The sequence below is a fragment of the Oncorhynchus masou genome, chromosome 15, assembly GCF_036934945.1.
Source record: "Oncorhynchus masou masou isolate Uvic2021 chromosome 15, UVic_Omas_1.1, whole genome shotgun sequence".
NCBI lineage: Eukaryota > Metazoa > Chordata > Actinopteri > Salmoniformes > Salmonidae > Oncorhynchus > Oncorhynchus masou.
This window is the reverse complement of record NC_088226.1, coordinates 74393319-74418251: the sequence shown is the minus strand read 5'-3', so window position 1 is coordinate 74418251 and position 24933 is coordinate 74393319. Positions and strand designations below refer to the sequence as shown.

The window sequence follows — 24933 nt, the reverse complement described above, 5'->3', positions numbered from 1 at the left end:
CTAGTATCCACCACTAGAGGTAGGTTACAGGACTAGTATCCACCACCACTAGAGGTAGGTTACAGGACTAGTATCCACCACCACTAGAGGTAGGTTACAGGACTAGTATCCACCACCACTAGAGGTAGGTTACAGGACTAGTATCCACCACTAGAGGTAGGTTACAGGACTAGTATCCACCACCACTAGAGGTAGGTTACAGGACTAGTATCCACCACTAGAGGTAGGTTACAGGACTAGTATCCACCACTAGAGGTAGGTTACAGGACTAGTATCCACCACCACTAGAGGTAGGTTACAGGACTAGTATCCACCACCACTAGAGGTAGGTTACAGGACTAGTATCCACCACCACTAGAGGTAGGTTACAGGACTAGTATCCACCACCACTAGAGGTAGGTTACAGGACTAGTATCCACCACCACTAGAGGTAGGTTACAGGACTAGTATCCACCACCACTAGAGGTAGGTTACAGGACTAGTATCCACCACTAGAGGTAGGTTACAGGACTAGTATCCACCACCACTAGAGGTAGGTTACAGGACTAGTATCCACCACTAGAGGTAGGTTACAGGACTACTATCCACCACCACTAGAGGTAGGTTACAGGACTAGTATCCACCACTAGAGGTAGGTTACAGGACTAGTATCCACCACTAGAGGTAGGTTACAGGACTAGTATCTACCACTAGAGGTAGGTTACAGGACTAGTATCCACCACCACTAGCGGTAGGTTACAGGACTAGTATCCACCACTAGAGGTAGGTTACAGGACTACTATCCACCACAACTAGAGGTAGGTTACAGGACTAGTATCCACTACTAGAGGTAGGTTACAGGACTAGTATCCACCACTAGAGGTAGGTTACAGGACTAGTATCCACCACTAGAGGTAGGTTACAGAACTAGTACACACCTTCCTCTGCATCTCTTGCCTTCTTTTCGGCCTCGTCTTGCCTGGCACACTGCAGCATCATCCCACAGAAGGCCTTCATCACCGGGTGACTCTGACTCACTTCAATCTTTAGGTAGTGAGCATAGCAACGATAGGCTGTTAGAGAGACACAAGGACAGAGAGTTCGGGAGGTCAGAATCACTGGGCAATAGACACTGGAGTTGAATCAAGATTTTCTCCAATCCAAAGCCTGTGCCGGATGTTATAATGTCTTATGTAGTCGTTATAAAGGCTGTATGAATGCATATGCAACAATTGGGGCTCACAAAAAAGTTTTACATCCTATACACATTTGCTTATTGCAAGATTGCCTCTAAAGCCTAAAACAGATGTTATATCATAACACCTTATGTAGCAGTTATAAATGCACAATGTAGGCTACGTAGTGTTACACAATATATTGTATAATAATTGTGTTTTTTCCCAAAGCTACACAACGTCCACAACACCAACAACATTTTAATTATTTATCAGACGCTCTTATGAAGAGCAACTTACTTTTAGTACATTCATCTGCAGATAGCTAGGTGGACCAGTCATAGTCAGTACATTCATCTCCAGATAGCTAGGTGGACCAGTCATAGTCAGTACATTCATCTCCAGATAGCTAGGTGGACCAGTCATAGTCAGTACATTCATCTCCAGATAGCTAGGTGGACCAGTCATAGTCAGTACATTCATCTCCAGATAGCTAGGTGGACCAGTCATAGTCAGTACATTCATCTGCAGATAGCTAGGTGGACCAGTCATAGTCAGTACATTCATCTCCAGATAGCTAGGTGGACCAGTCATAGTCAGTACATTCATCTCCAGATAGCTAGGTGGACCAGTCATAGTCAGTACATTCATCTCCAGATAGCTAGGTGGACCAGTCATAGTCAGTACATTCATCTCCAGATAGCTAGGTGGACCAGTCATAGTCAGTACATTCATCTGCAGATAGCTAGGTGGACCAGTCATAGTCAGTACATTCATCTCCAGATAGCTAGGTGGACCAGTCATAGTCAGTACATTCATCTCCAGATAGCTAGGTGGACCAGTCATAGTCAGTACATTCATCTCCAGATTGCTAGGTGGACCAGTCATAGTCAGTACATTCATCTCCAGATAGCTAGGTGGACCAGTCATAGTCTGTACATTCATCTCCAGATAGCTAGGTGGACCAGTCATAGTCAGTACATTCATCTCCAGATAGCTAGGTGGACCAGTCATAGTCAGTACATTCATCTGCAGATAGCTAGGTGGACCAGTCATAGTCTGTACATTCATCTGCAGATAGCTAGGTGGACCAGTCATAGTCTGTACATTCATCTCCAGATAGCTAGGTGGACCAGTCATAGTCAGTAAATTCATCTCCAGATAGCTAGGTGGACCAGTCATAGTCAGTAAATTCATCTCCAGATAGCTAGGTGGACCAGTCATAGTCAGTACATTCATCTCCAGATAGCTAGGTGGACCAGTTATAGTCAGTACATTCATCTCCAGATAGCTAGGTGGACCAGTCATAGTCTGTACATTCAGAGAGTCAGGACACCAGGGTTAACACCCCTACTCTGACCACAGAGAGTCAGGACACCAGGGTTAACACCCCTACTCTGACCACAGAGAGTCAGGACACCAGGGTTAACACCACTACTCTGACCACAGAGAGTCAGGACACCAGGGTTAACACCCCTACTCTGACCACAGAGAGTCAGGACACCCCTACTCTGACCACAGAGAGTCAGGACACCAGGGTTAACACCCCTACTCTGACCACAGAGAGTCAGGACACCAGGGTTAACACCCCTACTCTGACCACAGAGAGTCAGGACACCAGGGTTAACACCCCTACTCTGACCACAGAGAGTCAGGACACCAGGGTTAACACCCCTACTCTGACCACAGAGAGTCAGGACACCAGGGTTAACACCCCTACTCTGACCACAGAGAGTCAGGACACCAGGGTTAACACCCCTACTCTGACCACAGAGAGTCAGGACACCAGGGTTAACACCCCTACTCTGACCACAGAGAGTCAGGACACCAGGGTTAACACCCCTACTCTGACCACAGAGAGTCAGGACACCAGGGTTAACACCCCTACTCTGACCACAGAGAGTCAGGACACCAGGGTTAACCCCTCTACTCTGACCACAGAGAGTCAGGACACCAGGGTTAACACCCTACTCTGACAACAGAGAGTCAAGACACCACTACTCTGACCACAGAGAGTCAGGACACCAGGGTTAACACCCCTACTCTGACCACAGAGAGTCAGGACACCAGGGTTAACACCTCTACTCTGACCACAGAGAGTCAGGACACCAGGGTTAACACCTCTACTCTGACCACAGAGAGTCAGGACACCAGGGTTAACACCCCTACTCTGACCACAGAGAGTCAAGACACCCCTACTCTGACCACAGAGAGTCAGGACACCAGGGTTAACACCCCTACTCTGACCACAGAGAGTCAGGACACCAGGGTTAACACCCCTACTCTGACCACAGAGAGTCAGGACACCCCTACTCTGACCACAGAGAGTCAGGACACCAGGGTTAACACCCCTACTCTGACCACAGAGAGTCAGGACACCAGGGTTAACACCCCTACTCTGACCACAGAGAGTCAGGACACCCCTACTCTGACCACAGAGAGTCAGGACACCAGGGTTAACACCCCTACTCTGACCACAGAGAGTCAGGACACCAGGGTTAACACCCTACTCTGACCACAGAGAGTCAGGACACCAGGGTTAACACCCCTACTCTGACCACAGAGAGTCAGGACACCAGGGTTAACACCCCTACTCTGACCACAGAGAGTCAGGACACCAGGGTTAACACCACTACTCTGACCACAGAGAGTCAGGACACCAGGGTTAACACCCCTACTCTGACCACAGAGAGTCAGGACACCAGGGTTAACACCCCTACTCTGACCACAGAGAGTCAGGACACCAGGGTTAACACCACTACTCTGACCACAGAGAGTCAGGACACCAGGGTTAACACCACTACTCTGACCACAGAGAGTCACGACACCAGGGTTAACACCCCTACTCTGACCACAGAGAGTCAGGACACCCCTACATTTACATTACATTTAAGTCATTTAGCAGACGCTCTTATCCAGAGTGACTTACAAATTGGTGAATTCACCTTCTGACATCCAGTGGAACAGCCACTTTACAATAGTGCATCTAAATCATTTAAGGGGGGGGTGAGAAGGATTACTTATCCTATCCTAGGTATTCCTTGAAGAGGTGGGGTTTCAGGTGTCTCCGGAAGGTGGTGATTGACTCCGCTGTCCTGGCGTCGTGAGGGAGTTTGTTCCACCATTGGGGGGCCAGAGCAGCAAACGTATTCAGACCCTCAGTACTTTGTTGAAGCACCCTTGGCAGCGATGACGCTACAAGCTTGGCACACCTTGGGGAGTTTCTCCCATTCTTCTCTGCAAATCCTCTTAAGCTCTGTCAGGTTGGATGGGGAGCATCGCTGTCTTGGCATCGTGCTTCGGGTCAATGTCCTGTTGGAAGGTGAACTGTCGCCCCAAGGTCCTGAGTGCTCTGGAGAAGGTTTTCATTAAGGATCTCTCTGTCTCTCTCTGTACTTTGATCTTTCGGTTGATCCTGACTAGTCTCCAGTCCCTGCCGCTGAAAAACATCCCCACAGTATGATGCTGCCACCACCATGCTTCACCGTAGGGATGGTGCCAGGTTTCCTCCAGACGTGACACTTGGCCTTCAGGCCAAAGAGTTCAATCTTGGTTTCATCAGATCAGAGAATCTTGTTTCTCATGGTCTGAGAGTTCTTTAGTTGCCTTTTGACAAACTCCAAGTGGGCTGTCATGGGCCTTCTATCACAAATGCCTAATTGGTGGAGTGCTGCAGAGATGGTTGTCCTTATGGAAGGTTCTCCCATCTCCAAAGAGGAACTCTGAAGCGCTGTCAGAGTGACCATCGGGTTCTTGGTCACCTCCCTGACCAAGGCCCATCTCCCCCAATTGCTCAGTTTTGCAGGGCGGCCAGCTCTAGGAAGAGTCTTGGTGGATCCAAACTTCTTCCATTGAAGAACGATGGAGGCCACTGTGATCTTGGAGACCTTCAATGCTGCAGACATTTTATGGCTCCCTTCCCCAGATCTGTGCCTCGACACAATACTGTCTCGGAGCTCTACGGACAATTCCTTCCACCTCATGGCTTGGTTGTTACTCTGGCATGCACCGTCAACTGTCGTACCTTACATAGACAGATGTGTGCCTTTCCAAATCATCTCCAATCAATTGAATTTACCACAGGTGGACTCCAATCAAGTTGTAGAAACATCTCAAGGATGATCAATGGAAACAGGATGCACCTGAACTCAGTTTTGAGTCCCATAGCAAAGGGTCTGAATATAAGGCATTTCTGTTTTTGACTTTTAATACATTAACTAAATTATCTAAAAACCTGTTTTCACCTTGTCATCATGGGGTATTGTGATGTCATTATGGGGTATTGTGATGTCATCATGGGGTATTATTTGTAGATTGATGACGAATTTGTTTTATTTAATCCATTTTAGAATAAGGCTTTAAAGTAGGAACATGTGGAAGAAGTCAAGGGGTCTGAATACTGGCGCAGAGTCCCTAATGGCACCCTATTCCCTAAATAGTGCACTACTTTGGACCAGAGCCCTATGGAACACTATTCCCTATATAGTGCACTACTTTGGACCAGAGCCCTATGGAACCCTATTCCCTATGTGGTGCACTACTTTGGGCCAGAACCCTATACCCTATGTAGTGCACTACTTTGGACTAGAGACCTATCAGAAATAACTGCAGCAATTTCTGAGATTGCACTGCAATCACAATGCTGTGGAAAAGCATAGGGATAATGGTCTCACAGACTAGAGAATCCGGATATAAGGTGGCTGCTTGCAGCATGGTGAAGTGGAGGAGAAAGCCATGGGATGGGCCCTGGTAGTGCACTATTACGGGAATAGGGTGCCATTTGGGACACAGCCCTATTTCTGTCCTCAAAGTGGGAACTCTATAAATGCATTTATTCATTTATTCAGAGTAAATTGGTCCATTTTACTTAACACTATGGTGAGAGTATCATTGGGGGAGGAGAGAGAAAAAATACATACCATTTAAAAAGGTGAAAATAACTGGGAGAAAATGACTTCTTGCCATTAGCCTACATATTGGTTCAAATAATATAATTGTGTGTCTGAAACTAGATCCAATGTCTTCTCTTTAGAGAATTGTAACACTAAGTGGTGAAATCTATCCATGCCTTTAGTGGACTGTTGTGAACACAGGAAGCTGCTGAGGGGAGGACGGCTCAGAATAACGGCCAGAACGGAACCAATGGAACGGCATCAAACACCTGGAAACCATGGAAACCATGTGTTTGATACCGTTCCACCTATTCCGCTCCAGGCATTACAACGAACCAGTCCTCCTCCAATGAATCTGCCACCAACCTCCTGTGGTTCTTAGTGGTTGCATTAAAACACTAACCTTACAGGGTTAGGCTCAATTACAGAGAAATTGTAAGAGGATGGAGGCATTCCACCTCAGACAGCACAAGAAAGTGGATTTCAAAACCCACCATCTCAGAATGTTCTGAAATCGTTTCTGCAGTGAGAAACAGATACCAATTCCTGAAACATTTTGTTGAAATATAATTTGATCACTGAGAAGTTAAGCTAATAGATTGGATTCAAATTGGCCATGTCAATTTATAGGATTCATATAGTATTCAATAAATGTAGTACCAAACATCCTAACAAGATGCGAGAATGGCTTTCTGAAATAAAATGTAATGTAAATGTAGTAGTTAAATAGGCTCTGTCCAGAAACAACCCCTAGCCCCTTTCCCCGTGTAGAGCTCTGAGAGGATTGTACAGGTACAAATCCAGACTAGAGGGTAGGAGATCTGAGAGGATTGGACAGGTACAAGTCCAGACTAGAGGGTAGGAGATCTGAGAGGATTGGACAGGGACACGTCCAGACCAGGGGGTAGGAGATCTGAGAGGATTGGACAGGGACACGTCCAGACTAGAGGGTAGGAGATCTGAGAGGATTGGACAGGGACACGTCCAGACTAGAGGGTAGGAGATCTGAGAGGATTGGACAGGGACACGTCCAGACTAGAGGGTAGGAGATCTGAGAGGATTGGACAGGGACACGTCCAGACTAGAGGGTAGGAGATCTGAGAGGATTGGACAGGGACAAGGTTGTTTCCGGAGATGGGTTAGATCACCTGTGTGAACTCCAGATAAACACAAAGGGTCCCAGTGACTCACCGGGGTCAAAGGCCTCTACATCGCGGTTGAGGAGGCTGATGTCCATGCGTCCCAGGTGGACGATATTGAACAGGGCCGTGATGACCAGCCGCCACACCCCCAGCACCACACCAATCAGAACATTGACCGGGAACAACAGGTAGGTCAGCAGGAAGAGACTACCCCTAGGAGAGAAACACAGAGTCAACATTCGAACCTATCTGCACCTGGCACCAATAACAAACTAATGTCTACACCTGGCACCAATAACAAACTAATGTCTACACCTGGAACTAATAAGAAACTAATGTCTACACCTGGCACCAATAACAAACTAATGTCTACACCTGGAACTAATAAGAAACTAATGTCTACACCTGGCACCAATAACAAACTAATGTCTACACCTGGAACTAATAAGAAACTAATGTCTACACCTGGCACCAATAACTAACTAATGTCTACACCTGGCACCAATAACTAACTAATGTCTACACCTGGCACCAATAACAAACTAATGTCTACACCTGGAACCAATAAGAAACTAATGTCTACACCTGGAACCAATAAGAAACTAATGTCTACACCTGGCACCAATAAGAAACTAATGTCTACACCTGGCACCAAATACAAACTAATGTCTACACCTGGAACCAATAAGAAACTAATGTCTACACCTGGAACCAATAAGAAACTAATGTCTACACCTGCCACCAATAACAAACTAATGTCAACCCTGTCTACACTGGGACCAATAACAAACTAATGTCTACACCTGGCACCAATAACAAACTAATGTCTACACCTGGCACCAATAACAAACTAATGTCTACACCTGGCACCAATAACAAACTAATGTCTACACCTGGCACCAATAAGAAACTAATGTCTACACCTGGCACCAATAACAAACTAATGTCTACACCTGGCACCAATAAGAAACTAATGTCTACACCTGGAACCAATAACAAACTAATGTCTACACCTGGAACCAATAAGAAACTAATGTCTACACCTGGAACCAATAAGAAACTAATGTCTACACCTGGGACCAATAAGAAACTAATGTCTACACCTGGCACCAATAACAAACTAATGTCTACACCTGGAACCAATAAGAAACTAATGTCTACACCTGGCACCAATAACTAACTAATGTCTACACCTGGCACCAATAACTAACTAATGTCTACACCTGGCACCAATAACAAACTAATGTCTACACCTGGAACCAATAAGAAACTAATGTCTACACCAGGAACCAATAAGAAACTAATGTCTACACCTGGCACCAATAACAAACTAATGTCTACACCTGGAACCAATAAGAAACTAATGTCTACACCTGGAACCAATAAGAAACTAATGTCTACACCTGGCACCAATAAGAAACTAATGTCTACACCTGGCACCAAATACAAACTAATGTCTACACCTGGAACCAATAAGAAACTAATGTCTACACCTGGAACCAATAAGAAACTAATGTCTACACCTGCCACCAATAACAAACTAATGTCAACCCTGTCTACACTGGGACCAATAACAAACTAATGTCTACACCTGGCACCAATAAGAAACTAATGTCTACACCTGGCACCAATAACAAACTAATGTCTACACCTGGCACCAATAAGAAACTAATGTCTACACCTGGAACCAATAAGAAACTAATGTCTACACCTGGAACCAATAAGAAACTAATGTCTACACCTGGAACCAATAACAAACTAATGTCTACACCTGGAACCAATAAGAAACTAATGTCTACACCTGGCACCAATAACTAACTAATGTCTACACCTGGCACCAATAACAAACTAATGTCTACACCTGGAACCAATAACAAACTAATGTCTACACCTGGCACCAATAAGAAACTAATGTCTACACCTGGCACCAAATACAAACTAATGTCTACACCTGGAACCAATAAGAAACTAATGTCTACACCTGGCACCAAATACAAACTAATGTCTACACCTGCCACCAATAACAAACTAATGTCTACACCTGGAACCAATAACAAACTAATGTCTACACCTGGAACCAATAAGAAACTAATGTCTACACCTGGCACCAATAAGAAACTAATGTCTACACCTGGCACCAATAACAAACTAATGTCTACACCTGGCACCAATAAGAAACTAATGTCTACACCTGGAACCAATAACAAACTAATGTCTACACCTGGAACCAATAAGAAACTAATGTCTACACCTGGAACCAATAACCAACTAATGTTTACACCTGGCATCAATAAGAAACAAATGTCTACACCTGGAACCAATAACAAACTAATGTCTACACCTGGAACCAATAACAAACTAATGTCTACACTGGGACCAATAACAAACTAATGTCTACACCTGGAACCAAAAACAAACTAATGTCTACACTGGGACCAATAACAAACTAATGTTTACACCTGGAACCAATAACAAACTAATGTCCATCTGAACATGATGATCACATTTAACTGATAGGCTTTGCAAGCAATGAAACATTCATGTAAGTTTGCGAGATCACCGTAACTATGTCAGTTAGTTGAGAGAACGTACAACCTGTCTGCCTATGATACACCCTAGAACTAGACTGAGAGACCAGATCATACCATACAACACAGTCAATCTACAGAACACATGAGTGTACATACCTGTTGTGGAGGTCCCGTGTCCCTGCAGACTTCTTAATGAAGCAGAACCTGGTGGTGACATGTTGGACCACTACAACTGAGAACAGCATCAACCAGAACGGCCTGAGGAGAGGAAATAAAGGGGATACATTATATTTGAAAGGTAACCACATTATTACCCACACAAAGCCCATACATAATCTATACATTATCCATACATAGTCCTACATTATCCATACATTATCAATACATAACCCATACATATCCCATACATAACCCATACATAACCCACACATAACACATACATAATATATACATTATCCATACATAATCCTACATTATCCATACATTATCCATACATGGCCCATACATAACCCATACATAACCCATACATAACCCACACATATAACCCATACATAATCTATACATTATCAATACATAATCCTACATTATCCATATATAATACATACATAACCAATACATAACACACACATAACCCATGCATAATCCATACATTATCCATACATAATCCGTTATTTATTCATACATAATCCATAAATTATACATACATACTCCTACATTATCCATACATAATCCTACATTATCCATACATGACCCATACATAACCATGCATAACCCATACATAACCATACATAACCCACACATAAAGCATGCATAATCCTACATTATCCATACATAATACATACATAACCAGTACATAACCCATACATAACCCATACATACTCCATACATTATCCATACATTGACCATATTATCCATACATTATCCAAACATAGCCCATACATTATCCATACATAATCCATGCATAACCCATACATTATCCATACATAATCCAAACATAAACCATACATAACCCATAGATAACCCATACATAATCCATACATAACCCATACATAATCAATGCATAACCCATACATTATCCATACATAATCCAAACATAAACCATACATAACCCATAGATAATCCATACATAATCCATACATAACCCATACATAATCCATACATTACATAAACCATACATAATCCATACATAACCCATTCGTATGCAGTACTTGAGCGTTTCATCATGTAGTGCCATTGGGAAATGTAGGGTATAGTCTCTGAGAAGCGCCACTCACCACATGTTCCCCAGGGCCTTGAAGAGCATGAGGTTCGGTCTATAGTGTCTGTGGATTTACCATGTGTTCCCCAGGACCGTGAAGAGCATGAGGTTCTGTCTATAGTGTCTGTGAACTCACCACATGTTCCCCAGGACCTTGAAGAGCATGAGGTTCTGTCTATAGTGTCTGTGAACTCACCACATGTTCCCCAGGACCTTGAAGAGCATGAGGTTCTGTCAATAGTGTCTGTGAACTCACCACATGTTCCCCAGGACCTTGAAGAGCATGAGGTTCTGTCAATAGTGTCTGTGAACTCACCACATGTTCCCCAGGACCTTGAAGAGCATGAGGTTCTGTCAATAGTGTCTGTGAACTCACCACATGTTCCCCAGGACCGTGAAGAGCATGAGGTTCTGTCTATAGTGTCTGTGGATTTACCATGTGTTCCCCAGGACCGTGAAGAGCATGAGGTTCTGTCTACAGTGTCTGTGAACTCACCACATGTTCCCCAGGACCTTGAAGAGCATGAGGTTCTGTCTACAGTGTCTGTGAACTCACCACATGTTCCCCAGGACCTTGAAGAGCATGAGGTTCTGTCTATAGTGTCTGTGAACTCACCACATGTTCCCCAGGACCTTGAAGAGCATGAGGTTCTGTCTATAGTGTCTGTGGATTTACCATGTGTTCCCCAGGACCGTGAAGAGCATGCGGTTCTGTCTCATGTTCCCCAGGACCTTGAAGAGCATGCGGTTCTGTCTATAGTGTCTGTGGATTTACCATGTGTTCCCCAGGACCTTGAAGAGCATGAGGTTCTGTCTATAGTGTCTGTGAACTCACCACATGTTCCCCAGGACCTTGAAGAGCATGAGGTTCTGTCTATAGTGTCTGTGAACTCACCACATGTTCCCCAGGACCTTGAAGAGCATGAGGTTCTGTCTACAGTGTCTGTGAACTCACCACATGTTCCCCAGGACCTTGAAGAGCATGAGGTTCTGTCTATAGTGTCTGTGAACTCACCACATGTTCCCCAGGACCTTGAAGAGCATGAGGTTCTGTCTATAGTGTCTGTGAACTCACCACATGTTCCCCAGGACCTTGAAGAGCATGAGGTTCTGTCTATAGTGTCTGTGAACTCACCACATGTTCCCCAGGACCTTGAAGAGCATGAGGTTTTGTCCGTGGAAGATGGGGATGATGATGAGGAACACAGCGATCAGCAGACACAGGAAGAACACTATGGTCTGGATCAGCATACCTGGAGAGATGTTGAAGCATTTTATACCCAATACGCAGTACAACCCCACAGGTGAAGACAGAATGTAACATTAAAATGAAGTATGTCAATGAAGAGAGAATGTGACCCTGAAATGAAGGATTTAAATTTTTTATTTAACTTGGCAAGTCAGTGAAGGACAAATTCTTATTTACAATAGCGGCCTACACCGGCCAAACCCGGACGACACTGGGTGTGTTAAATTGTGTGCCGCCCTATCTAACTCCCAATCACGGCTGGTTGTGATACAGCCTGGAATCGAACCAGGGTGTCTGTAATGACACCTCTAGAACTTAGATGCAGTGCCTTAGACCGCTGCGCTACTCGGGAGCCCTTGGGATCTCAGTGAAGACAGAATGTGACCCCAAAATGAAGGATCTCGAAGGAGACAGAATTTGAACGCAACGTGCTACAATTTCAGATTTGATTGAGTCACAGTTCAAATAAGGATATCACTCAATTTAAATAAATTCATTAGGTCTTAATCTATGGATTTCACATGACTGGGAATACAGATATGCATCTGTTGGTCACAGATACCTTAAAATAAGGTAGGGCGTGGAACAGAAAACCAGTCAGTATCTGGTGTGACCACCAATTGCCTCATGCAGCACAACAAATCTCCTTCACATAGAGTTGATCAGGATGTTGATTGTGGCCTGCGGGATGTTGTCCCACTCCTCTTCAATGGCTATGAAAAGCTGCTGGGTACCTGCGGGAACTGGAACACGCTGTCGTACAAGTCGATCCAGAGCATCCCAAACATGCTCAATGGGTGACATGTCTGGTGAGTATACAGGCCATGGAAGAACTGGGACATGCTGTCATACACATCGATCCAGAGCATCCCAAACATGCTCAATGGGTGACATGTCTGGTGAGTATACAGACCATGGAAGAACTGGGACATGCTGTCATACACATCGATCCAGAGCATCCCAAACATGCTCAATGGGTGACATGTCTGGTGAGTATGCAGGTCATGGAAGAACTGGGACATGCTGTCATACACATCGATCCAGGGCATCCCAAACATGCTCAATGGGTGACATGTCTGGTGAGTATGCAGGCCATGGAAGAACTGGGACATTTTCAGCTTCCAGGAATTGTGTACAGATCCTTGTGACATGGGGCCGTGCATTATCAAGCTGAAACATGAGGTGATGGTGACAGATGAATGGGGCTCAGGATCTCATCACGGCATCTCTGTGTATTCAAATTGCCATCGATAAAATGCAATGGTGTTCGTTGTCCATAGCTTATGTCTGCCCATAGATACCATAATCCCACCATGGGGCACTCTGTTCATAACATTGACGTCAGCAAACCGCTCGCCAACACAACGCCTTACACGTACGTGGTCTGTGGTTGTGAGGCCTGTCAGACGTACTGCCAAATTCTAAAACAATGTTGGAGGCAATTTACGGCAACAGATTTGGTGGACATTCCTGCAGTAAGCATGCCAATTACACACCCCATCAACTTGAGACATCTGTGGCATTGAGTTGTGTGACAAAACTGCACATTTTAGAGTGGCCTTTTATTGTCCCCAGCACAAGATCTACCTGTGTAATGATCAGGCTGTTTAATTAGCTTCTTGATATGCCACATCTGTAAAGGGGATGGATTATCTTGGCAAATGAGCAATGTTCACTAACAGCGATGGAAACACATTTGTGCACAAACTTTTGAGAAATAAGCTTTTTGTGCGTATGGAACATTTCTCTGATCTTTTATTTCAGCAGAAACATAGGAACAACACTTCACATGTTGCGTTTATTTTTGTTCCGTGTAGTATACGTTACGTTTGGTATGGTTACAACAGGCAGATGGTTACAACAGGCAGATGGTTACAACAGGCAGATGGGTGCTTGGTTGGGGTGAATAGCACGAACATCTTGCAACCCAACGGTTGCAAGTTCTGAAAAAACTCGGAGATTTTCAGCTTCCAGGAATTGTGTCCAGATCCTTGCTACATGGGGCTGTGTGTTATCTTGCTGAAACATGAGGTGATGGCGGCGGATGAATGGCACGGCAATGGGCCTCAGGGTCGTCACGGTATCTCTGTGCACTTAAATTGCCATTGATAAAATACAGTTGTGTTCGTTGTCCGTAGCTTCTGCCTGCCCATATCATAACCCCACCACCATGGGACACTCTGTTCACAACGTTGACATCAACAAACATCTCGCCCACACGGCGCAATACACGCTGTCTGCCATCTGCCCGGTACAGTTGAAACCAGGTTTCATCCATGAAGAGCACACTTCTCCAGCATGCCAGTGGCCATCGAAGGTGAGCATTTCCCCACTGAACTTGGTCATGACGCTGAACTACAATCGGATCAAGAGCAATGTGATTGGTTACCACCCTGTCTCTCTGCACTGCTATTGGTTTATGTCTCTTGTTCCCCCCCCCATCACCACGGTAATGTGATTGACTGGTGAGGACGACAAGCACGCAGATGAGCTTCACTGAAATAGTTTCTATCAGTTTGTGCAGAAAGTCTGCGGTTGTGCAAACCCGCAGATTATTCAGCTGTCCAGGTGTCTGGTCTCAGATGATCCCACAGGTGAAGATGTCGGATGTGGAGGTCCTGGGCTGGCGTGGTTACAAGTGGTCTGTGGTTGTGAGGCCGGTTGGACGTACTGATACATTTTCTAAAACAACGTTGGAGGCAGCTTATGGTAGGTAAATGAACATTCAATTCTCTGGCAACAGCTCTGTTGGACATTCCTGCAGTCAGCATGCCACTTGCACGCTCACTCAAAACTTCAGATATCTGTGGCATTGTGTTGTGTGACAAAACTGCACATTTTAGAGTGGCCTTTTATTGTCCCCAGCACCTGTGTAATGATTATGCTGTTTGATATTGTTTGATATAGCTTCTTGATATTGTCACGACTCCGACCGAAGGTGGCTCCCCTTCCTGTTCGGGTGACGCTCGGCGGTCGTCGTCGCCGGCCAACTAGCTGCCACTGATTCTTTTCTCCCCCTCCTTATGTGTTTATTGATTACCCCTGTTTTGAGTTGGTTGTAATTAGTTGGGCTTTATTAGTCAGCCGGCCCGCCTGGTTCTTTGTGCGGGATTGATTATTGTAACCCTGGTGTTTGTTAATGTCGGTGTTGGTGTATGTTCGTGTATAGTGCTGGACTGTTTTCGTTCTCCGTGTCTGGGGCATTTTGTTTTGAGCACTCAGTGGTTAGTGGGGTGGCCGTGGTTCACCGTGTCTGGGGCATTTTGTTTTGAGGACCCAGTGTTTAGTGGGGTGGCCGTGGTTCACCGTGTCTGGGGCATTTTGTTTTGAGCACCCAGTGTTTAGTGGGGTGGCCGTGGTTCACCGTGTCTGGGGCATTTTGTTTAGAGCACCCAGTGTTTAGTGGGGTGGCTGTGGTTCACCGTGTCTGGGGCATTTTGTTTTGAGCACCCAGTGTTTAGTGGGGTGGCCGTGGTTCACCGTGTCTGGGGCATTTTGTTTTGAGCACCCAGTGTTTAGTGGGGTGGCCGTGGTTCACCGTGTCTGGGGCATTTTGTTTAGAGCACCCAGTGTTTAGTGGGGTGGCCGTGGTTCACCGTGTCTGGGGCATTTTGTTTTGAGCACCCAGTGGTTAGTGGGGGGGCCGTGGTTCACCGTGTCTGGGGCATTTTGTTTTGAGCACCCAGTGTTTAGTGGGGTGGCTGTGGTTCACCGTGTCTGGGGCATTTTGTTTTGAGCACCCAGTGGTTAGTGGGGTGGCCGTGGTTCACCGTGTCTGGGGCATTTTGTTTAGAGCACCCAGTGTTTAGTGGGGTGGCCGTGGTTCACCGTGTCTGGGGCATTTTGTTTAGAGCACCCAGTGTTTAGTGGGGTGGCCGTGGTTCACCGTGTCTGGGGCATTTTGTTTAGAGCACCCAGTGTTTAGTGGGGTGGCCGTGGTTCACCGTGTCTGGGGCATTTTGTTTTGAGCACCCAGTGTTTAGTGGGGGGGCCGTGGTTCACCGTGTCTGGGGCATTTTGTTTTGAGCACCCAGTGGTTAGTGGGGTGGCCGTGGTTCACCGTGCCTGGGGCATTTTGTTTTGAGCACCCAGTGTTTAGTGGGGTGGCTGTGGTTCACCGTGTCTGGGGCATTTTGTTTAGAGCACCCAGTGTTTAGTGGGGTGGCCGTGGTTCACCGTGTCTGGGGCATTTTGTTTAGAGCACCCAGTGTTTAGTGGGGTGGCCGTGGTTCACCGTGTCTGGGGCATTTTGTTTTGAGCACCCAGTGTTTAGTGGGGTGGCCGTGGTTCACCGTGTGTGCATTAAAAGAGCACTATATTGAACTCTCTGTTTTCCCTGCGCCGGCCTTCATACTCACGACACCCAGTACGTTACAGATATGCCACACCTGTCAGGTGGATGGATTATCTTGGCAACATTTTTGTGAGAAATTAGAAAAATTAGCTTTTTTGTGCGTCTGGAACATTTCTGGGATCTTTTATTTCAGCTCGTGAAAAACGAGACATTTTACCTGTTGCTATTCTATTTTTGTTCAGTGTAGTAACAATTAAATTATAAACTACTTATTGTAAGATTTCAAGTGTATTATAACTGTAAAATAGATATGATCAAACTTAGTGACAGTGCAATATATAACTGTCGACAGAAAAATGTCAAACGTCCACAGAGCGGCGGAGAGACCCAGACTCGTTAGAGCTTCATGACGAGAGATCGAAAACCAGCAGTGGAAATCACAGCGAGATGAAACCACAACGGCTGGCCTAGTCTGTCACTGTTATTTAGTTATTTCCCCAAGGTCGGCTCACTAGTCTGTCACTGTTATTTCCCCAAGGTGGGCTCATTAGTTTGTCACTGTTATTTTGGTATTTCCCCAAGGTGGGCTCACTAGTCTGTCACTGTTATTTTGTTATTTCTCCAAGGTGGGCTCATTAGTTTGTCACTGTTATTTTGTTATTTCCCAAGGTGGGCTCACTAGACTGACACTGTTATTTTGTTATTTCCCCAAGGTGGGCTCACTAGTCTGTCACTGTTATTTCCCCAAGGTGGGCTCACTAGTCTGTCACTGTTATTTTGTTATTTCCCCAAGGTGGGCTCACTAGTCTGTCACTGTTATTTCACAAGTTGGGCTCACTAGTCTCTCACTGTTATTTCCCCAAGGTGGGCTCACTAGTCTGTCACTGTTATTTTGTTATTTCCCCAACGTGGTCTCCATAGTCTGTCACTGTTATTTTGTTATTTCCCCAAGGTGGGCTCACTAGTCTGTTACTGTTATTTTGTTGTTTCTCCAAGGTGGGCTCACTAATCTGTCACTGTTATTTCCCAAGGTGGGCTCACTAGTCTCTCACTGTTATTTCCCAAGGTGTGCTCACTAGTCTCTCACTGTTATTTCCCCAAGGTGTGCTCACTAGTCTGTCACTGTTATTTCCCAAGGTGGGCTCACTAGTCTGTCACTGTTATTTTGTTATTTCCCCAATGTGGTCTCAATAGTCTGTCACTGTTATTTTGTTATTTCCCCAAGGTGGGCTCCATAGTCTGTCACTGTTATTTTGTTATTTCCCTATGGTGGGCTCACTTGTCTGTCACTGTTATTTTGTTGTTTCTCCAAGGTGGGCTCACTAATCTGTCACTGTTATTTCCCAAGGTGGGCTCACTAGTCTCTCACTGTTATTTCCCCAAGGTGGGCTCACTAGACTGACACTGTTATTTTGTTATTTCCCCAAGGTGGGCTCACTAGTCTGTCACTGTTATTTCCCCAAGGTGGGCTCACTAGTCTGTCACTGTTATTTAGTTATTTCCCCAAGGTGGGCTCACTAGTTTGTCACTGTTATTTCCCCAAGGTGGGCTCACTAGTCTGTCACTGTTATTTTGTTATTTCCCCAAGGTGGTCTCCATAGTCTGTCACTGTTATTTTGTTATTTCCCTATGGTGGGCTCACTTGTCTGTCACTGTTATTTTGTTGTTTCTCCAAGGTGGGCTCACTAATCTGTCACTGTTATTTCCCAAGGTGGGCTCACTAGTCTCTCACTGTTATTTCCCCAAGGTGTGCTCACTAGTCTGTCACTGTTATTTCCCAAGGTGGGCTCACTAGTCTCTCACTGTTATTTTGTTATTTCTCCAAGGTGAGCTCACTGGTCTCTCACTGTTATTTTGTGATTTCCCAAGGTGGGCTCACTAGTCTCTCACTGTTATTTTGTTATTTCTCCAAGGTGGGCTCACTAGTCTGTCACTGTTATTTTGTTATTTCCCCAAGGTGGGCTCACTAGTCTGTCACTGTTATTTTGTTTTTTTCCCAACGTGGGCTCACTAGTCTGTCACTGTTATTTCCCCAAGGTGGGCTCACGAGTCTGTCACTGTTATTTCCCCAAGGTGGGCTCACTAGTCTGTCACTGTTATTTTGTTATTTCCCCAAGGTGGGCTCACTAGTCTGTCACTGTTATTTCCCCAAGGTGGGCTCACTAGTCTGTCACTGTTATTTCCCCAACGTGGTCTCCATAGTCTGTCACTGTTATTTTGTTATTTCCCCAAGGTGGGCTCACTAGTCTGTTACTGTTATTTTGTTATTTCCCCATGGTGGGCTCACTTGTCTGTCACTGTTATTTTGTTATCTCTCCAAGGTTGGCTCACTAGTCTGTCACTGTTAATTCCCAAGGTGGGCTCACTAGTCTCTTACTGTTTTTTCCCCAAGGTGGGCTCACTAGACTGACACTGTTATTTTGTTATTTCCCCAAGGTGGGCTCACTAGTCTGTCACTGTTATTTCCCCAAGGTGGGCTCACTAGTCTGTCACTGTTATTTCCCCAAGGTGGGCTCACTAGTCTGTCACTGTTATTTCCCCAACGTGGTCTCCATAGTCTGTCACTGTTATTTTGTTATTTCCCCAAGGTGGGCTCACTAGTCTGTTACTGTTATTTTGTTATTTCCCCATGGTGGGCTCACTTGTCTGTCACTGTTATTTTGTTATCTCTCCAAGGTTGGCTCACTAGTCTGTCACTGTTAATTCCCAAGGTGGGCTCACTAGTCTCTTACTGTTTTTTCCCCAAGGTGGGCTCACTAGACTGACACTGTTATTTTGTTATTTCCCCAAGGTGGGCTCACTAGTCTGTCACTGTTATTTCCCCAAGGTGGGCTCACTAGTCTGTCACTGTTATTTAGTTATTTCCCCAAGGTGGGCTCACTAGTTTGTCACTGTTATTTCCCCAAGGTGGGCTCACTAGTCTGTCACTGTTATTTTGTTATTTCCCCAAGGTGGGCTCCATAGTCTGTCACTGTTATTTTGTTATTTCCCTATGGTGGGCTCACTTGTCTGTCACTGTTATTTTGTTGTTTCTCCAAGGTGGGCTCACTAATCTGCAACTGTTATTTCCCAAGGTGGGCTCACTAGTCTCTCACTGTTATTTCCCCAAGGTGTGCTCACTAGTCTGTCACTGTTATTTCCCAAGGTGGGCTCACTAGTCTCTCACTGTTATTTTGTTATTTCTCCAAGGTGGGCTCACTAGTCTCTCACTGTTATTTTGTGATTTCCCAAGGTGGGCTCACTAGTCTCTCACTGTTATTTTGTTATTTCTCCAAGGTGGGCTCACTAGTCTGTCACTGTTATTTTGTTATTTCCCCAAGGTGGGCTCACTAGTCTGTCACTGTTATTTTGTTTTTTTCCCAATGTGGGCTCACTAGTCTGTCACTGTTATTTCCCCAAGGTGGGCTCACGAGTCTGTCACTGTTATTTCCCCAAGGTGGGCTCACTAGTCTGTCACTGTTATTTTGTTATTTCCCCAAGGTGGGCTCACTAGTCTGTCACTGTTATTTCCCCAAGGTGGGCTCACTAGTCTGTCACTGTTATTTCCCCAAGGTGGGCTCACGAGTCTGTCACTGTTATTTCCCCAAGGTGGGCTCACTAGTCTGTCACTGTTATTTCCCCAAGGTGGGCTCACTAGTCTGTCACTGTTATTTTGTTATTTCCCCAAGGTGGGCTCCATAGTCTGTCACTGTTATTTTGTTATTTCCCTATGGTGGGCTCACTTGTCTGTCACTGTTATTTTGTTGTTTCTCCAAGATGGGCTCACTAATCTGTCACTGTTATTTCCCAAGGTGGGCTCACTAGTCTCTCACTGTTATTTCCCCAAGGTGTGCTCACTAGTCTGTCACTGATATTTCCCAAGGTGGGCTCACTAGTCTCTCACTGTTATTTTGTTATTTCTCCAAGGTGGGCTCACTAGTCTGTCACTGTTATTTTGTTATTTCCCCAAGGTGGGCTCACTAGTCTGTCACTGTTATTTTGTTTTTTTCCCAACGTGGGCTCACTAGTCTGTCACTGTTATTTCCCCAAGGTGGGCTCACGAGTCTGTCACTGTTATTTTGTTATTTCCCCAAGGTGGGCTCCATAGTCTGTCACTGTTATTTTGTTATTTCCCTATGGTGGGCTCACTTGTCTGTCACTGTTATTTTGTTGTTTCTCCAAGGTGGGCTCACTAATCTGTCACTGTTATTTTGTTATTTCCCCAAGGTGGGCTCACTAGTCTGTCACTGTTATTTCCCCAAGGTGGGCTCACTAGTCTGTCACTGTTATTTCCCCAAGGTGGGCTCACGAGTCTGTCACTGTTATTTCCCCAAGGTGGGCTCACTAGTCTGTCACTGTTATTTCCCCAAGGTGGGCTCACTAGTCTGTCACTGTTATTTTGTTATTTCCCCAAGGTGGGCTCCATAGTCTGTCACTGTTATTTTGTTATTTCCCTATGGTGGGCTCACTTGTCTGTCACTGTTATTTTGTTGTTTCTCCAAGGTGGGCTCACTAATCTGTCACTGTTATTTCCCAAGGTGGGCTCACTAGTCTCTCACTGTTATTTCCCCAAGGTGTGCTCACTAGTCTGTCACTGTTATTTCCCAAGGTGGGCTCACTAGTCTCTCACTGTTATTTTGTTATTTCTCCAAGGTGGGCTCACTAGTCTGTCACTGTTATTTTGTTATTTCCCCAAGGTGGGCTCACTAGTCTGTCACTGTTATTTTGTTTTTTTCCCAACGTGGGCTCACTAGTCTGTCACTGTTATTTCCCCAAGGTGGGCTCACGAGTCTGTCACTGTTATTTCCCCAAGGTGGGCTCACTAGTCTGTCACTGTTATTTTGTTATTTCCCCAAGGTGGGCTCACTAGTCTGTCACTGTTATTTCCCCAAGGTGGGCTCACTAGTCTGTCACTGTTATTTCCCCAAGGTGGGCTCACTAGTCTGTCACTGTTATTTTGTTATTTCCCCAACGTGGTCTCCATAGTCTGTCACTGTTATTTTGTTATTTCCCCAAGGTGGGCTCACTAGTCTGTTACTGTTATTTTGTTGTTTCTCCAAGGTAGGCTCACTAATCTGTCACTGTTATTTCCCAAGGTGGGCTCACTAGTCTCTCACTGTTATTTCCCCAAGGTGTGCTCACTAGTCTGTCACTGTTATTTCCCAAGGTGGGCTCACTAGTCTGTCACTGTTATTTTGTTATTTCCCCAACGTTGTCTCAATAGTCTGTCACTGTTATTTTGTTATTTCCCCAAGGTGGGCTCACTAGTCTGTTACTGTTATTTTGTTATTTCCCCATGGTGGGCTCACTTGTCTGTCACTGTTATTTTGTTATCTCTCCAAGGTTGGCTCACTTGTCTGTCACTGTTAATTCCCAAGGTGGGCTCACTAGTCTCTTACTGTTTTTTCCCCAAGGTGGGCTCACTAGACTGACACTGTTATTTTGTTATTTCCCCATGGTGGGCTCACTAGTCTGTCACTGTTATTTCCCCAAGGTGGGCTCACTAGTCTGTCACTGTTATTTAGTTATTTCCCCAAGGTGGGCTCACTAGTTTGTCACTGTTATTTCCCCAAGGTGTGCTCACTAGTCTGTCACTGTTATTTTGTTATTTCCCCAAGGTGGGCTCCATAGTCTGTCACTGTTATTTTGTTATTTCCCTATGGTGGGCTCACTAGTCTCTCACTGTTATTTTGTGATTTCCCAAGGTGGGCTCACTAGTCTCTCACTGTTATTTTGTTATTTCTCCAAGGTGGGCTCACTAGTCTGTCACTGTTATTTTGTTATTTCCCCAAGGTGGTCTCACTAGTCTGTCACTGTTATTTTGTTTTTTTCCCAACGTGGGCTCACTAGTCTGTCACTGTTATTTCCCCAAGGTGGGCTCACGAGTCTGTCACTGTTATTTCCCCAAGGTGGGCTCACTAGTCTGTCACTGTTATTTTGTTATTTCCCCAAGGTGGGCTCACTAGTCTGTCACTGTTATTTCCCCAAGGTGGGCTCACTAGTCTGTCACTGTTATTTCCCCAAGGTGGGCTCACGGGTCTGTCACTGTTATTTCCCCAAGGTGGGCTCACTAGTCTGTCACTGTTATTTCCCCAAGGTGGGCTCACTAGTCTGTCACTGTTATTTTGTTATTTCCCCAAGGTGGGCTCCATAGTCTGTCACTGTTATTTTGTTATTTCCCTATGGTGGGCTCACTTGTCTGTCACTGTTATTTTGTTGTTTCTCCAAGGTGGGCTCACTAGTCTGTCACTGTTATTTCCCAAGGTGGGCTCACTAGTCTCTCACTGTTATTTCCCCAAGGTGGGCTCACGAGTCTGTCACTGTTATTTCCCCAAGGTGGGCTCACTAGTCTGTCACTGTTATTTCCCCAAGGTGGGCTCACTAGTCTGTCACTGTTATTTTGTTATTTCCCCAAGGTGGGCTCACTAGTCTGTCACTGTTATTTAGTTATTTCCCCAAGGTGGGCTCACTAGTCTGGCACTGTTATTTCCCCAAGGTGTGCTCACTAGTCTCTCACTGTTATTTCCCCAAGGTGTGCTCACTAGTCTGTCACTGTTATTTCCCAAGGTGGGCTCACTAGTCTGTCACTGTTATTTTGTTATTTCCCCAACGTTGTCTCAATAGTCTGTCACTGTTATTTAGTTATTTCCCCAAGGTGGGCTCACTAGTCTGGCACTGTTATTTCCCCAAGGTGTGCTCACTAGTCTCTCACTGTTATTTCCCCAAGGTGTGCTCACTAGTCTGTCACTGTTATTTCCCAAGGTGGGCTCACTAGTCTGTCACTGTTATTTTGTTATTTCCCCAACGTTGTCTCAATAGTCTGTCACTGTTATTTTGTTATTTCCCCAAGGTGGGCTCACTAGTCTGTTACTGTTATTTTGTTATTTCCCCATGGTGGGCTCACTAGTCTGTCACTGTTATTTTGTTATCTCTCCAAGGTGGGCTCACTTGTCTGTCACTGTTATTTTGTTATTTCCCCAAGGTGGGCTCACTAGTCTGTTACTGTTATTTTGTTATTTCCCCATGGTGGGCTCACTTGTCTGTCACTGTTATTTTGTTATCTCTCCAAGGTTGGCTCACTTGTCTGTCACTGTTAATTCCCAAGGTGGGCTCACTAGTCTCTTACTGTTTTTTCCCCAAGGTGGGCTCACTAGACTGACACTGTTATTTTGTTATTTCCCCATGGTGGGCTCACTAGTCTGTCACTGTTATTTCCCCAAGGTGGGCTCACTAGTCTGTCACTGTTATTTAGTTATTTCCCCAAGGTGGGCTCACTAGTTTGTCACTGTTATTTCCCCAAGGTGGGCTCACTAGTCTGTCACTGTTATTTTGTTATTTCCCCAAGGTGGGCTCCATAGTCTGTCACTGTTATTTTGTTATTTCCCTATGGTGGGCTCACTAGTCTCTCACTGTTATTTTGTGATTTCCCAAGGTGGGCTCACTAGTCTCTCACTGTTATTTTGTTATTTCTCCAAGGTGGGCTCACTAGTCTGTCACTGTTATTTTGTTATTTCCCCAAGGTGGTCTCACTAGTCTGTCACTGTTATTTTGTTTTTTTCCCAACGTGGGCTCACTAGTCTGTCACTGTTATTTCCCCAAGGTGGGCTCACGAGTCTGTCACTGTTATTTCCCCAAGGTGTGCTCACTAGTCTGTCACTGTTATTTTGTTATTTCCCCAAGGTGGGCTCACGAGTCTGTCACTGTTATTTCCCCAAGGTGGGCTCACTAGTCTGTCACTGTTATTTCCCCAAGGTGGGCTCACGAGTCTGTCACTGTTATTTCCCCAAGGTGGGCTCACTAGTCTGTCACTGTTATTTCCCCAAGGTGGGCTCACTAGTCTGTCACTGTTATTTTGTTATTTCCCCAAGGTGGGCTCCATAGTCTGTCACTGTTATTTTGTTATTTCCCTATGGTGGGCTCACTTGTCTGTCACTGTTATTTTGTTGTTTCTCCAAGGTGGGCTCACTAATCTGTCACTGTTATTTCCCAAGGTGGGCTCACTAGTCTCTCACTGTTATTTCCCCAAGGTGGGCTCACGAGTCTGTCACTGTTATTTCCCCAAGGTGGGCTCACTAGTCTGTCACTGTTATTTCCCCAAGGTGGGCTCACTAGTCTGTCACTGTTATTTTGTTATTTCCCCAAGGTGGGCTCACTAGTCTGTCACTGTTATTTAGTTATTTCCCCAAGGTGGGCTCACTAGTCTGGCACTGTTATTTCCCCAAGGTGTGCTCACTAGTCTGTCACTGTTATTTTGTTATTTTCCAACGTGGGCTCACTAGTCTGGCACTGTTATTTTGTTATTCCCCAACGTGGGCTCATTTGCTCAGAGGGAGAGAAAAGCAATTGTCTGGAAAGGCCAGAAAATGTTTCATGTCACTCCATATGAAAATGTTGTGTCTGAAACCTGAAACTTCAAGTCAGCTCTTCTTGGAAA

The 24933-nt window shown here is 45.2% G+C and overlaps 1 protein-coding gene across 2 annotated transcripts in view; it reads right to left on the bottom strand.

Annotated features, from left to right (window-relative positions):
* The window catches only part of stra6 (signaling receptor and transporter of retinol STRA6), a 173720-nt gene that overhangs the window by 34327 nt on the left and 114460 nt on the right, over positions 1–24933 (bottom strand). For both annotated transcript variants that reach the window (XM_064990227.1, XM_064990225.1), the window contains 4 exons: positions 12113–12230; positions 9876–9977; positions 7238–7401; positions 918–1052 (listed from right to left, as the gene is read on the bottom strand). In XM_064990227.1, coding sequence (XP_064846299.1) covers positions 918–1052; positions 7238–7401; positions 9876–9977; positions 12113–12230 — 519 coding nt within the window. The remainder of the gene's footprint in view (positions 1–917; positions 1053–7237; positions 7402–9875; positions 9978–12112; positions 12231–24933) is intronic.